This window comes from Loxodonta africana, chromosome 1, assembly GCF_030014295.1.
Source record: "Loxodonta africana isolate mLoxAfr1 chromosome 1, mLoxAfr1.hap2, whole genome shotgun sequence".
In the NCBI taxonomy this organism is placed as follows: domain Eukaryota; kingdom Metazoa; phylum Chordata; class Mammalia; order Proboscidea; family Elephantidae; genus Loxodonta; species Loxodonta africana.
This window is the reverse complement of record NC_087342.1, coordinates 145,137,736-145,151,509: the sequence shown is the minus strand read 5'-3', so window position 1 is coordinate 145,151,509 and position 13,774 is coordinate 145,137,736. Positions and strand designations below refer to the sequence as shown.

General features: G+C 39.1%; 1 protein-coding gene across 2 annotated transcripts in view; it reads left to right on the top strand.

Annotated features, from left to right (window-relative positions):
• Positions 1-13,774, top strand: part of ME1 (malic enzyme 1) — a 236,940-nt gene that overhangs the window by 175,648 nt on the left and 47,518 nt on the right. For both annotated transcript variants that reach the window (XM_003404096.3, XM_010586445.2), the window contains one exon: positions 13,037-13,146. In XM_003404096.3, the coding sequence (XP_003404144.1) occupies positions 13,037-13,146 (110 nt within the window). The remainder of the gene's footprint in view (positions 1-13,036; positions 13,147-13,774) is intronic.

The following is a 13,774-nucleotide window of genomic DNA, read 5'->3' as shown; positions in this document are numbered from 1 at the left end:
GTGATCATGGTCTGTTTCTTTATGTGACTTGATGTTGACTCTTGTCTCTGAGCCCTTTATAAGTTATCATATTATTTTATTTTATGGTTGCTTACTGTGTCATAGTTTCTTGCTTTGTTTTGTTTTGATATGCCCGAATGGGTTGCTTGAGTGAGCTAGCTTGATTATTTTTGCCTTTGGAGCTCTGACGTCCTGTCCCTGGATGGCTGGAACTGTTATCAGGTGTATCAGTCTAGGAGTGTAATCACTTTCCTTGTATAAATTCAGCTCAGGTGTCCAGGTAGTTGATCATCAAGTGTGTGGTACAGGCTCTGTCCTACAGTCTTAGAGGGGCAGGGGTGATTTGTGTAGGTACTGGTATCTGGTTGCAGTGGGAGTTAACACTCTGAACAAGGCAGGGGGCTGAAAATCATCCCCCACCTGCCTCTGAGGAAAGCGTGTCCCTGTTCCATAGAGCATACGGGTGGATGGGTTCTGCAGAGAGACCATGGGCACTCAATGTTTTTGGTGGTAAAGACTAGGGAGTATCAGTTATCCTTGAACCCCTGTTGCGGGTGGCTGATTGACCTGAGCAGAGCCACCAGTCTTTAGGCCCCTTATGTGGGTAGGTGACGACCCTGTTTAATAGGCAAAGTAATATCAAACATCAAACAGCCACCTCTCCGCCACACAGCAGAAACATTTGTAGTCTGCCACCAAGGGCCTGTTCTCCTGAAATAGGCCCACACAGGTCTGTGCAGAGGGGAAAGGTGCTGAGAGTTCACACACTGTTTATGCCCAATTTGCAATTGGGGGGAAAGATGATTTGCCAGCTTGACCCTTATTAGTCAAGCTGGCAAATCATCTTTCCCCCCAATTGCAAATTGATTCCTTCTCCAAGGCTGGGAGGATGGCTCTAGGCACTTAACAGGGCCTATCTCAGGCCCAGGAAAATCAGCCTCTAAAGCTGGCAGGGGAGCAGGGGGTGAGGGGATGCAGTAAAATACACACAAGTACTTAGCTTTTGCGGAGAGCATCGTTGTTCTCTGGTTCCAGAGGTGTGAGTACGCTGTGTGACTGGCTGCTTTTCCCTGAGGAAACTGTGGCCAAACACTAGTACCAGCCCGCCACGCCTGCTCCTGGGAATGGTTCCTGAGGGCTCCTCGGGATTCAAGTCCAGTAATTCCTCTCTGCTTCTGAACTGTCTCTTCCTCCCCCTGCCCCTCATTTCATCTTCTAAGCTTGCCTTTGATGTTCAGGGCTCCTAGCTTGTCGTAAATATACACGTTTCACTTTTTTTCGAGTTTTTGTTGTAAGAGGGCTTGCCAGAAGCGTCTGTCTATTCTGCCATCTTGGCTCTGCCTCCTCAACTGATTTTTGTATATCTTGTATCCTGATACTTTGCTGAAATCTTCTATTAGTTCTAGTAGTTTTCTCGTGGATTCTTTGGGGTTTTCTGTGTATAAGATCATATCATCTGCAAATAGGGATTCTTTTACTTCTTCCTTACCAGTTTGGATGCCCTTTATTTCTTTTTCTCACCTAATTGCTCTGGCTAGGACCTTCAGCAGAATGTTGAATAAGAGTGGTGATAAAGGGCATCTTGTCTGGTTTCCTTTCTCAGGGGGAATGCTTTCAGACTCTCTCCATTTAGGATGTTGTTGGCTGTTGGCTTTGTATAAATGCCCTGTATTATGTTGAGGAATTTCCCTTCTATTCCTATTTTGCTGAGTTTTCATCAGGAATGGCTATTGGACTTTGTCAAATGCCTTTTCTGCATCAATTGATAAGATCATGTAATTTTTCTCTTTTGTTTTATTTATGCGATGGATTACACTGATTGATTTACTAATGTTCAACTATTCCTGTGCACCTGGTATGAATTCCGCTTGTTCATGATGATTTTTTTTTTTTTTTTTTTTTTTTGATATGCTGTTGAATTCTCTTGGATAGAATTTTGTGGAGAACTTTTGCATCTATGTTCATGAAGGATATTTGTCTGTAATTTTCTTTTTTGTGAGGTATCTTTACCTGGCTTTGGTATCAGGTTATGCTGGCTTCATAGAATGAGTTTGGGACTGTTCCTTCGTTTTTTAAGCTCTGTAATACCATCAGTAGTAGTGGTGTTAACTCTTCTCTGAAAGTTTGGTAGAATTCTCCAGTGAAGCCATTCGGGCCAGGGCTTTATTTCTTGGGAGTTAATTTGTTACCTCTTCAATCTCTTCTTTTGTTATGGGTTTATTTAGTTTTTCTACCTCTGTTTGTATTAGTTTAAGCAGGTAGCGTGTTTCTAGAAATTTGCCAATTAAAATTTGTTGGAGTACAATGTTTCATAGTATTCTGTTAATGATTCTTATTTCAGTTGGATCTGTTCTGATGTAATACATCTAATTTCTTGTTCTGGTTATTTGCTTCCTCTCCAGGTTTTCTTTTGTCATTTTGGCCAGTGGTTTGTCAATTTTGTTGATCTTTTCAAAGAACCACCTTTTGGTCTTGTCGATTCTTTCAATTGGTTTTCTATTCTCTATTTCATTTATTTCTGCTGTAATCTTTATTATTTCCTTTCTTCTGATACCTGAGGGCTTCTTTTGCTGTTCCCTAATAATAATAATTTTTATTTTTTTATATTTGAGTTGTAGGGTTAATGTTTTTATTTTAGCCCTTTCTTCTTTTTGGACATATGCCTTTATTGCTACAAATTGGCCTCTAAGCACTGCTTTTGCTGTGTTCCAAAGGTTCTGGTAAGGTGTGTTTTCATTCTCATTTGATTCTATGAATTTCTTTATTCTGTCCTCGATTTCTTCTATAACTCAGTAGTTTTTGAGCAAGGTGTTGTTCCGTTTCCTTGTATTTCATTTATTTTCCCCTTGTTGTTTCTATCATTGATTTCTACTTTTATTGCATTAGGGTCAGGAAAAGACGCTTTGTAATATTTCAATGTTTTGGATTCTGTTAAAGCTTGCTTTGTGGCCTAAAATGTGGTCTATTCTGGAGAATGTATCATTTCCATTGGAAAAGAATGTGTACATGGCTGCTGTTGGGTGGGTGGAGTGTTCTGTATATGTCTATTAGGTCGAGTTGATTGATCGTGGCATTTAAATCTTCTACATCTTTATTGAATTTCTTTCTAGATGCTCTGTCTTTCACCAAAAGTAGTGTGTTGAAGTCTCCTACTATTACTATGAAGTTGTCTATTTTTCTTCTTTTAGAATTTATTTTATGTATTTTGTAGCCCTATCATTGGGTGCATATGTATTTATTATGGTTTTGTCCTCCTGGTGTATTGACCCTTTAATCATTTTATAGTGTCCTTCCTTGTCTTTGTGGTGGATTTTGCTTTAAAGTCTATTTTGTCAAAGATTAATATTGCCACTCCTGCTCTTTTTTTGGTTGTTGTTTGCTTGATATATTTTTCCCATTCTTTGAGTTTTTGTTTGTGTCTTTAAGTCTAGCGTGTGTCTCTCGTAAGCAGCATACAGATGGATCATTTTTTTTTTTTTAAATCCATTCTGCCACTCTCTATCTCTTTATTGGTGCATTCAGTCCATTTACATTCTGTGTAAGTACTGATAGAGATGAGTTTACTGCTGTCATTTTGATGTATTTTTTTATGGTATTGACGGTTTCATTGTTCCGCTTAATTTTCTGTGCTGAATCGGTTTTCTTTATGTTTTTTCTTTTCATCTTTTTCATTACTGTTGCTTTTGTGTTTATTGAGTCTTTTTTTTTCTACTTTTTTAATTTTGTTGGATAGGTTTATTAGCATCATTTATTTTTCTAAATTTACCTTTATTTTTCTTAGTTTAAACCGATCTTTTATTTCTCAATATTGCCTTGGCTTCCTCTCCATATGGAAGTTCTATGACTACACTGTTTATTCCCTCTTTTTTGCTTTGGCATTTGTCATCGTTTCCATATTGACGTCTCTGGTCCCTGTTGTCAGTCTTTTAGCTTTGACTTGTTTTTGTGACTGTCCTATCTGGGTTGATAACTGGTTAATCTGTCCTGTGTTCTAGTCTTGGATTGTTGTCTGCTTTTCTTGATTCTCTAACCAGAAGAGCCTCTTTAATATTTCTTGTAATTTTGGTTTCATTTTTACAAATTTCCTTAACTTCTGTTTATCTGGAAATGACCTAATTTTGCCATTGTATTTGAGAGACAGTTTTGTTGGATATATAATTCCTGGCTGTCAGTTTTTTTCCTTCAAGGCTTTATATATGTCATCCCATTGCCTTCTTGCCTGCATGGTTGCTGCTGAAGAGTCAGAGTTTCATCTTATTGGTTCTCCTTTGTAGGTGACTTTTTGTTTATCCCTACCTGCTGTCAAGATTGTATCTTTGTCTTTGGTTTTGGCAAGTTTGATTGCGATATATGTCTTGGTGACTTTCATTTGGAATCTACCCTGTGTGGGGTTTGTTGAGCTTCTTGGATAGATATCTTCCCATCTTTCATGATATCAGGGAAGCTTTCTGCCAGCAAATCTTCAACAGTTCTTTCTGTGTTTTCTGTTTTCTCCCCTGTTCTGGTACTACAATCATTCTTAGGTTTTTTCCTCTTGATAGTTTCCTACATAATTCTTAGGCTTTCTTCATTTTTTAAAAAACTCTTCTTTCTGATTTTTCCTCAAATAAATTGATGTCAAAGGCTTTATCTTCAGTCTCATTAATTCTGACTTTCATTGCCTCAATTCTGCTCCTATGACCTTGTGTTGAGTTGACTAACTCTGAAATTTTATTGTTAATCTTTTGGATTTCTAATTGTTCTCTTCCTGTTGTTTCTAGCAGCCTATTAAATTTGTCATTTTTTTCTTGTATTGTTTTCCTGAATTCCTTTATTGCTTAGTCTGGGTGTTCCTTGGCTTGGTCTGAGTTTTGCCTAATCTTCTTCCTGATCTCTTGGAGAGCTCTCTATATTAGTCTTTTGAATTCTATGTCATGTAATTCCATTTTATCTTCCTTCAGAAGGTTTCCTGGTTATTTTTTTTTTTTTTTGATCACTTGCTGGAACCATCTTGACTGGCTTCTTTATGAGATTTGATATTGACTATTTTCTCCAAGGCATCGATAAGTTATTATATTTATTTATTATATGTTTTTTTTACTGTATCCTAACTTTTTGTTTGTTTTGATGTACCCAAGTAGGCTGGGCATGTGAGCTACTCTGGTTATTGGCATCTTTGAAGTTCTCACATCTTGTCTCAAGGTGGTTAGAGCAGCTACTAGGTGTGTGAGCCGAAGAGTCTGTTCACTTGTGTGGGTACAGCACAGGTGTACAGGTCATTGATCACTGAGCATGTAGTAGAGACTCTCACCTGCAGCCCTAGATGGGCAGGGCTGTGTAGGGGTGTTCAGAGCTGGCATAGGTGTCTGGCTGCAGTAGGGGACTATATACAGAGCAAAGCAGGGGGCTGATGGCTGCCCCCAGGTGACTGGGTGGAAGGCATGTCCTTGGCCCCTAGAGCATGTAGTGGGGGGTTTTGCAGCCGGTCCTTAAACACCTGGTGCTGTTGGCTGAATGGACTGGGAGGCACTATTTATTCTCAGACCTTTTGTGGGTGGCTAGATAGAGTGTGTGGTACCTCCAGCCTTCAGGCCCCTGATGTGGGTAGATGAGGTCCCTCCTTAAGGGGCAGGGCAGCGTCAGATGTCATGAATCTGCAGCTCCCTCTTGTTTGCTGCAGTTGAAAATGGGCTTCAGGTGTATGTCATCCAGTTTTATGCTAATGAGGACATGCAGTGATCAATTGGCCCACACAGGTCTAGGCAGGGGTGAAGGGCCCTGCAAGTCTGTGGACCCCTTATGTCAGTGGCTGGATGAAAGGGCAAAGCCTCCCGACCTGCCTTGAGTTCCTGGCTTAGGGGACATGGGGTTTTTTTAAAGCTGAGAGACTGGTGTGGGTACAGATAACCCTGAATTCCAGCTTAGGGAGCATGGCAGTTATTGAACACTGCTGAATTGATGGCAGATCAAAGTGGGGTGAGGGGAAGCAAGCACTCTTCCGCTGTAAAACTCGGGGAGGGGGGGTTATTATTTTGTCCCTGCTCAGTAGGTTAGATGCTTGAACTTAATTTTTGCAGGACCAGCACCACTTCCATCTAGCTCCAGAGGCGTGTATAGACTCGCCACGGCCTGGCCTCACCTGATGGGGTGAGGTGTCCTAAACACTACTGCTCATCTCAGCCTGAGCATGCTGGCCAACCCAGCCAGCAGAGCACCAGCAATCTCACGACTGGCACTCCTCTGCAGCTTTAAATTATCTGTCTTTCTCCTTGCTGCTCAGTCCAACTCTTCAGCTTTGTCTTTGATGAGCAGGGCTCCTAGGTTGTCATATATAATTGATTCACTTGTTTTTTTGGATCTGTGTTATAACGGAAATGACAGGAAGCACCTGACTATTCCTCCATCTTGGCCCTGACCTCCCACCATACGTTTTTAATGCTCAAGTTAATTAGTTCCATCATATCTCTGTCTTCTCCCAGTTTCTTAGTTTCTCTCCCCTTATCCTTGCTTCTTTTCTTGCTTTCAACCTCCTTTAATTTTCATGTAAGGAGCCCTGGTGGTGCAATGGTTAAGTGTTTGGCTGCTAACCAAAAGGTTGGTGGTTTGAACCCACCAGCAGCTCTACAGAAGAAAAACCTGGTGATCTGTTCCCATGAAGATTACAGTTTAGGAAACCCCGTGGGTCAGTTGTACTCTGTCCTATAGGGTCGCTACAAGTGGAAATTGACTAAATGGCACACAACAACAACAGCAGTTTCCATGTGAATGACCTTATATGCTGGCCTCGATGTTCTTAAGATCTTCATTGCTAGTGGCCTTTACTCCACACCACTTTTGCTTTATCATGGGCCTTATCTTTACCTGCACCTGCTGTGACTCTGAAATACTAGATTCGTATATCCTAATTATATCCTATTTTCTCAGGATAACTACCTATCTTGTATATCGCTAAGGTAGCTAAAAAGTAGCATATCCAAAGCTAAACTCATGATTTTTCTTATCAAACCTGCTTCTCCTGAGATGTTTTATTTTTCCTTTTTTAATAACCCCATTGTCTACCACGTTGCCCAAGTTAGAACCCTTGGGATTCATCCTTGATTTCTTCGTCCTCATTATCTACTTCTTGTCACCTAATATTGTCAAACTCTTCCTCTCAAATATCTCTTGAATACACATACTTCTTTCTGTGCTAAGTCCAGTTTTCAATACCTAGCTTGGAGTTTTGCAGCAGCTTCCAGACTGAACTTCTTGAATATAGTCTTGCATTTCCAATCTATTCTTCACCCTCCTTACACAGAGTTTCCTAAAAATGCAAACTGATCATACCACACCCCTGCTTAACATCTTCTTAGGATCAAGTCCAAATCCCTTAACACGGATTAAAGACCTGCTGGTCCTGCTTAGCTCTCTAGCTTCAATTCTTGCCCCTTCTCCCTCATGACCAGAGACTAGTGTTTTCACCAACATCTTCCATATTCATTCTGTAATGAAAGTACATGGTATGTTGAAGGCATGCAAATTCTGTCTTGCTAGTATCATGACAAAATTATAACTCTCTTACTTTATCAGTGCAATTCTCTAAATACACTGTTCACTTTATTTACTTGGTCACTATGTTGGTGCTCTGTGGAAGTCAGTTAAAACCGTGGATCCTGTGGTTTAGTCCATACCTTACCACTTGTTAACAGTATAAACTCAGCCACGACAGCTAATCTCTCTGAGGTTCAGTTTCTTCATCTCTAAAGATAATAACAGTACCTTTCTCATTGGGTTGCTTAGAGAATTAGATGAGATAATCTGTGTAAAGTGTGCGGCATAGTGCCTGGCACTTACTAACTGCTAGATATAGAGATTAGTCACTGTAATAAGGATTTTGTCTAATTTTACCATACCAGAAGTGTAAATTCTCTGCAGTTTTTATATGTTACTTATATGGATGGTATTTGTGTTAACTTCTAAAAACCATTTACACCCACCATTTTATGTGATATTTTGATCATAAAATAGTAGGTTCTTTTCATAGTTATGTAGAATTGAGCTGGCTAACTTCTGCATGTTCCACTACTTATAATTTCAGAGTGACAAGGTTGGTTCAAGCTAGAAGAAAATATCCTGTATGTGGCTTTCTCTTATTATATGATGCAAGATGCTTGTATCTCAAAATGAATTCAGAATGCCTTTCTTGAGAGTCAAATCAGAGTTAAATGCTGTGCAGAGAAAAGTCATAAAATAAAAACTGATATGCAGTATTCTTCAAGGGATAACTCTATGATAAACTTTTGCAAATGATAAGGTATCCTGTTCACCATTTTACTACCTATGTCTGTTCCCAGGTTTCACTTAGAAAACATCATGAATTTATAGCCTGACCACATTATGTCCTAAACACTGAAGGCAAACCATATTGTGGGAATTTCATTTTAACCTCAGAGAAATTATAACAAGCCTAAAGCCACAGAACCAAGTAAGTAATAGATCCAAGAATAGAACTGAGAAGGCACTGATTCTTCCTCACTTACTGAAACCACAGGTTCTGCTGCTTCTGAACATAATGACAGATCATCTACTGCTGCTAGACCACTAGTACATGACACATCAGGAGCAAACCATATGAGGGCACTGTCTAAAGGCAGGGACAGCTTTTACCTTCTAAAGGACTGCTTAGGCCCTGAGAAGTGGGAAAGGAGCCATTGCCAGCACCAGATGATTATCGACTGACATTTGTGGTTGGGGTACTTAGTTGCTACCACAAAGTTTCCTTCTCTGCCAAGGTTGTAAAAAATTAATTTATATGTATGGAAATGCTTTTACCAGTTCTTAATAACATTTTTGCAGTTTTTAATAAAGCTAGCTGAAGGCTTTCCTTGGAAGGTGGAAAATACCATCCTTAAAAAAAAAAAAAAAAAGAACAGAAAAATTTTGTTCCTTATGAGAATTGACCAAACCCCCTCTTTTTACTTGTAAAGTTTCACTTCTTTTTGCCCCTTTCTTCCTCTTCCTGACAGTTGGAATGTAATATTTTCATAAAAAAATAAACCTTTTGCCATTGAGTTGATTCCAACTCATAGCGACCTAGAGGACAGAGTAGAACTGCCCTAAAGGATTTCCAAGGAGAGGCTGGTGGATTTGAACTGTCGGCCTTTTGGTTAGCAGCCAAGCTCTTAACCACTACACCACCAGGGCTCCAATATTGCTGTCGGCACTTTCAATTTACATAATTCCCAAAAAGTTTACCAGTCTGTTTAAATAATATATTTGATAGTATATTTAGGGAAAGCAGCTATAAATCAAAATAAAACCAATACCAATAAATGGTTTAGAAATCAATCTCTTGACCTTTATGTTGGAGCCCTGGGGCACAGTGGTTAAGAGCTTGGCTGCTAACCAGAAGGTCAGCAGTTTGAATTCCCGCTCCTTTGAAACCTTGTGGGGTAATTCTTCTGTGTCCTATACGGTTGCTGTGAGTCAGAATTGGGTTTTGACCTTTATGTTAATTTGCCTTCTGCCATTATATGGAAGTAATTCTCTCTTGTTTTGAAATAGCAAGGAACTGATAAAGAAAGAACAGGGGAATTGTAAGTGGTTTTAGAAGTTATAGTGAGATTCACTGAGTTCCCAATGGTACCTTATGAATATCAAACCAACCAAACCAAACCTGTTGCCGTGGAGTTGATTCCGACTCATAACAACTTTATAGTTCAGAGTAGAACTCCCTACAGGGTTTCCAAGGAACAGCTGGTGGATTTGAACTGCCGACTTTTGGTTAGCAGCCGAGCTCTTATCCACTCTGCCACCAGGGCTACTAATGAGTATCAGGAAGGTATTAACCTTTAAGAGTAGCAAGGTTTCATTCCATTTTAATTCTCTTTATCATTGTCTTAATCTTTTCATTGTTTCTGAGGATTAGAAATATGCATGCTTTCAATTACTAAATTATACTCTTGTACTGTATTGAAAATACTGTCAGTGCTGTCAAGGCCTGGCTTATAGTTTTGTTTAAAAAAGGTGGGGTGGGGAAGCAGACAACCCTTTGTGCCATTTTATTGGCACTCATTATTGCTGAGCCATTTGCTAAGTTTATGTTTAACATTTTAAGAAACTGCCAAACTGTTTTTCAAAGTGGTTGTACCATTTTGCATTCCCACCAGCAATCTATAAGTTTCTGTTTCTCCACATCTTCACCAGCTCTTGATATTGCCTGTCCTTTTTGAGTACAGTCATTTGAGTGGATGTGAAGTGATATTTCACATTAATTTTCATTTCCCTAATGAATAACCGAAAGGTCAGCAGTTGGAACCCACCAGCTGCTCTGTGGGAGAAAGATGTGGCAGTTTGTTTCTGTAAAGATTTACAGCCTTGGAAAACCTATGGGGCAGTTCTACTCTATCCTATAGGGTCACTATGTTTTAGAACTGACTCAAGGGCAGTGGGTTTGGTTTGGTTTTTGTTTAATGAATAATAGTATTGAATATCTTTTCATTTGCTTATTATTTTTATATCTTCTCTGATGAAACAACAAACTGTCTTGGTCATCTCATGGTGCTATAACAGAAATACCACAAGTGGATGGCTTTAACAAAGAGAAGTTTATTCTTTCACAGTCCAGTAAGCTAGAAGTCTGAATTTAGGGGCCAGCTCTAGGGGAAGTCTTTTCCTTTCTGTCAGCTCTGGAGGAAATCTTCCTTTGGTCTGGGAGCATCTCAGCATAGGAACCTCAGGTCCAAAGGACACACTCTGCTCCCAGCACTGCTTTCTTGGTGGTATGAGGTCCCTATGTCTCTCTGTTTGCTTCTCTCTTTTGTATCTCAAAAGAGATTGACTTAAGACACTAATATTTGTAGTGGTGTAAGTGCCAGGGCTGCTAACCAAAGGGTGAGCAGTTCAAATCCACCAGGCGCTCCTTGGAAACTCTATGTGGCAGTTCTACTCTGTCCTATAGGGTCACTATGAGTCAGAATCGACTCGACGGCACTGGGTTTAATCTTGTAGATCTCATCAAAATAACTGCCACTAATCTATCTCATTAACATCATAGTGATAGGATTTACAACACACAGGGAAATCATATCAGATGACAAAATGTTAGACAATCATACAATACCAGGAATCATGACCTAGTCAGACTGATACACATATTTTGGGGGGACACAATTCAATCCATGACACAAACAAACAAACAAAAATTATTGTTGTTGTGTGCCGTGGAGTGAATTCTGACTCATAGCAACCCTATAGGACGGAGTCGAACTGCCCCATAGGGCTTCCAAGACTATGTATCTTTACAGAAGCAGACTGTCACATCTTTCTCGTGGAGTGACTGGTGGGTTCAAACCACTGACCTTTTGGTAAGCAACCAAGCACTTTAACCACTGTGCTACAGGGCTTTTTATAGGCAGGTTAGTAGACTCTTCCCAAACCCACTGCCATAGAATCGATTCCGACTCATAACACCCCTATAGGACAGAGTAGAACTGCCCCATAGAGTTTCCAAGGAGCGCCAGGTAGATTTGAACTGCCGACCTCTTGGTTAGCAGCCATAGCACTTAAACACTACACCACCAGGGTTTCCAGTAGACTCTTATGTTATCATTAATGAGCAGTACCAAGATAGTGTGCCTGTTTCCTCTATGAGGATAATAATATTATCTATCTTATAGGGTTGTTGTGAATAACAAGTGAGTTAATATTTATGTAAAGTACTTGTTGTTGTTAGCTGCTATTGAGTTGGCCTCTGACTCATGGCGACTCCGTGCACAAGGGAATGAAATGCTAGACAGTCCTTCACCATATCCCTGAATCGTTGCAGATCAAACCTTTGTGATTCATAGGGTTTTCATTGGCTATATCTAAGGGTGTCTTGAACAGGAAGAGAAACACCTTGTTCACTGAAGAATATAACTAAATATGGAGATGGGGGAGAGAGATGAGCAATTGAGAAAAATCATGCATTATGCTCTTGTTATGCCAGGAAGTAGGAAGCAGGTCAGGATTTAAACGAATTGGGGAAGATTAGGAGTAGCCATTGCATGTAAGTAGAAGCTGATCGAGGATGAAAGGAATCACAGGTAGGGTGACAGTGAGAGTCTAGCTGAGAATGGAGACCATATCTCTATAGTAGCAAGGTTCTTCAAAGTTATATGGCTTTCTCTGACAAATTTCAGATCCCTGGGTTATCAATAGTGTTAATTTCTCTTTGGATGGATAGGTGGATGGATAGTCATTTGCATAAAAGGATAGACAGATAAGTTAATTTCAGAAATAAAAATCCATCCTGTATACTTCAAAGCTTAAAGCCCTTTGGTGTTTGGCTGTGGCTTTAGAATAGAAGCTATAAACCTAAATTAGACGTTTAAATTGCCAATATAAAATTCTGACCTCATCTTTCACTACACTTTTATATGTTGTTGTTGTTGCTGTTGTTAGCTGCCATTGAGTTGATTTTGACTTATGGTGACCCCTTATGATAGAGTTGAACTGTCCTATAGGGTTTTCTAGGCTGTAATCTTTATAGAAGCAGATCACCAGGTCATTTCCCCATGGAGCAACTAGGGGCTTCTTGCCTTTTTTTTTTTTTTTTAGACAATTTTTTCTCACGTTTCACCTCCGTTATTTTGCTTCTACTATTCCCTCAGCCTGTAAAACACTGCATCTCTACCTTTGAAATCATAACTGGCTATCAAAACTCCATTCCTTTGTTACCTGCTCTGTGGCCTCAGCCAGAAGTGATATTTGTTCCCCTGAACTCCTAGAATTTCTTGTTTACACCCCTTCATATTATTTCTCATTTATTTTGATGATATTCGTTTCTACTAAATTTTAAATTGCTTGAGGATAAGGACCATATATTATATTATAGTGATAACTTATTGTCTTTTCTGTAATAAGAATGCAGTAAATGTTGGTTGAATAGACATTATATTACATATTCATTCTAAGCAACAACATAGGACCTTTAATAGAAAATAATTTTGCATTATCTATAGCCTAATTTTAAAAGTTTATTTTAAAATGTTATTCCATTAACCTCTTTTAATGTGAATTTTTTTTTGTCCCATAGATATGGCATGAATTGCCTTATTCAGTTTGAAGATTTTGCCAATATGAATGCATTTCGTCTCCTGAACAAGTACCGCAATCAGTATTGTACTTTCAATGATGATATTCAAGGTAATAAAATTTTACTGCATATGGGTCAAGAGCAACATGTCCTGAATTTGTTCATAATTTTATGATTCAGATTTAATAAATATTTACTAAGTATCTATTATGGAGCCCTGATGGCACAGTGGTTAAGAGCTTGGCTGCTAACCAAAAGGGTTGGCAGTTTGAATGTACCAGCCGCTCCTTGAAAACCCTATAGGGCAGTTCTACTCTGTCCTATAAAGTCTCTGTGAGTCGGAAATGACTCCACAGCAATGAGTTTGTTTTTGTTTTTTTAAGTATCTATTATATGCCAGGAATTACACTTGATGCCTTCATACATTATTTCTCATTTTATTTCATAAATTTGAGAAAAGTATTATGTGACTGTAGATGTACCATATTAATAATATAAATGTACCGTATTATCTATGTATAAAGAAAGAACTCTCAAAAATCTGGTAAAATCCCCAGTAATTATGGCTAATAAAGAATGGAATGTATGAAAACATATTATTCATTGTTTAAACGTACAAGTGTATATACTTCTCTCTTCAACCTTCTTTCAATCAGCCATAATATCTAAGAGAACAGGGAAGGAAGTGAAGACACAAGGGGCTAATAGATAGGGTAAAGCGCCTACGTGCTCCCATGA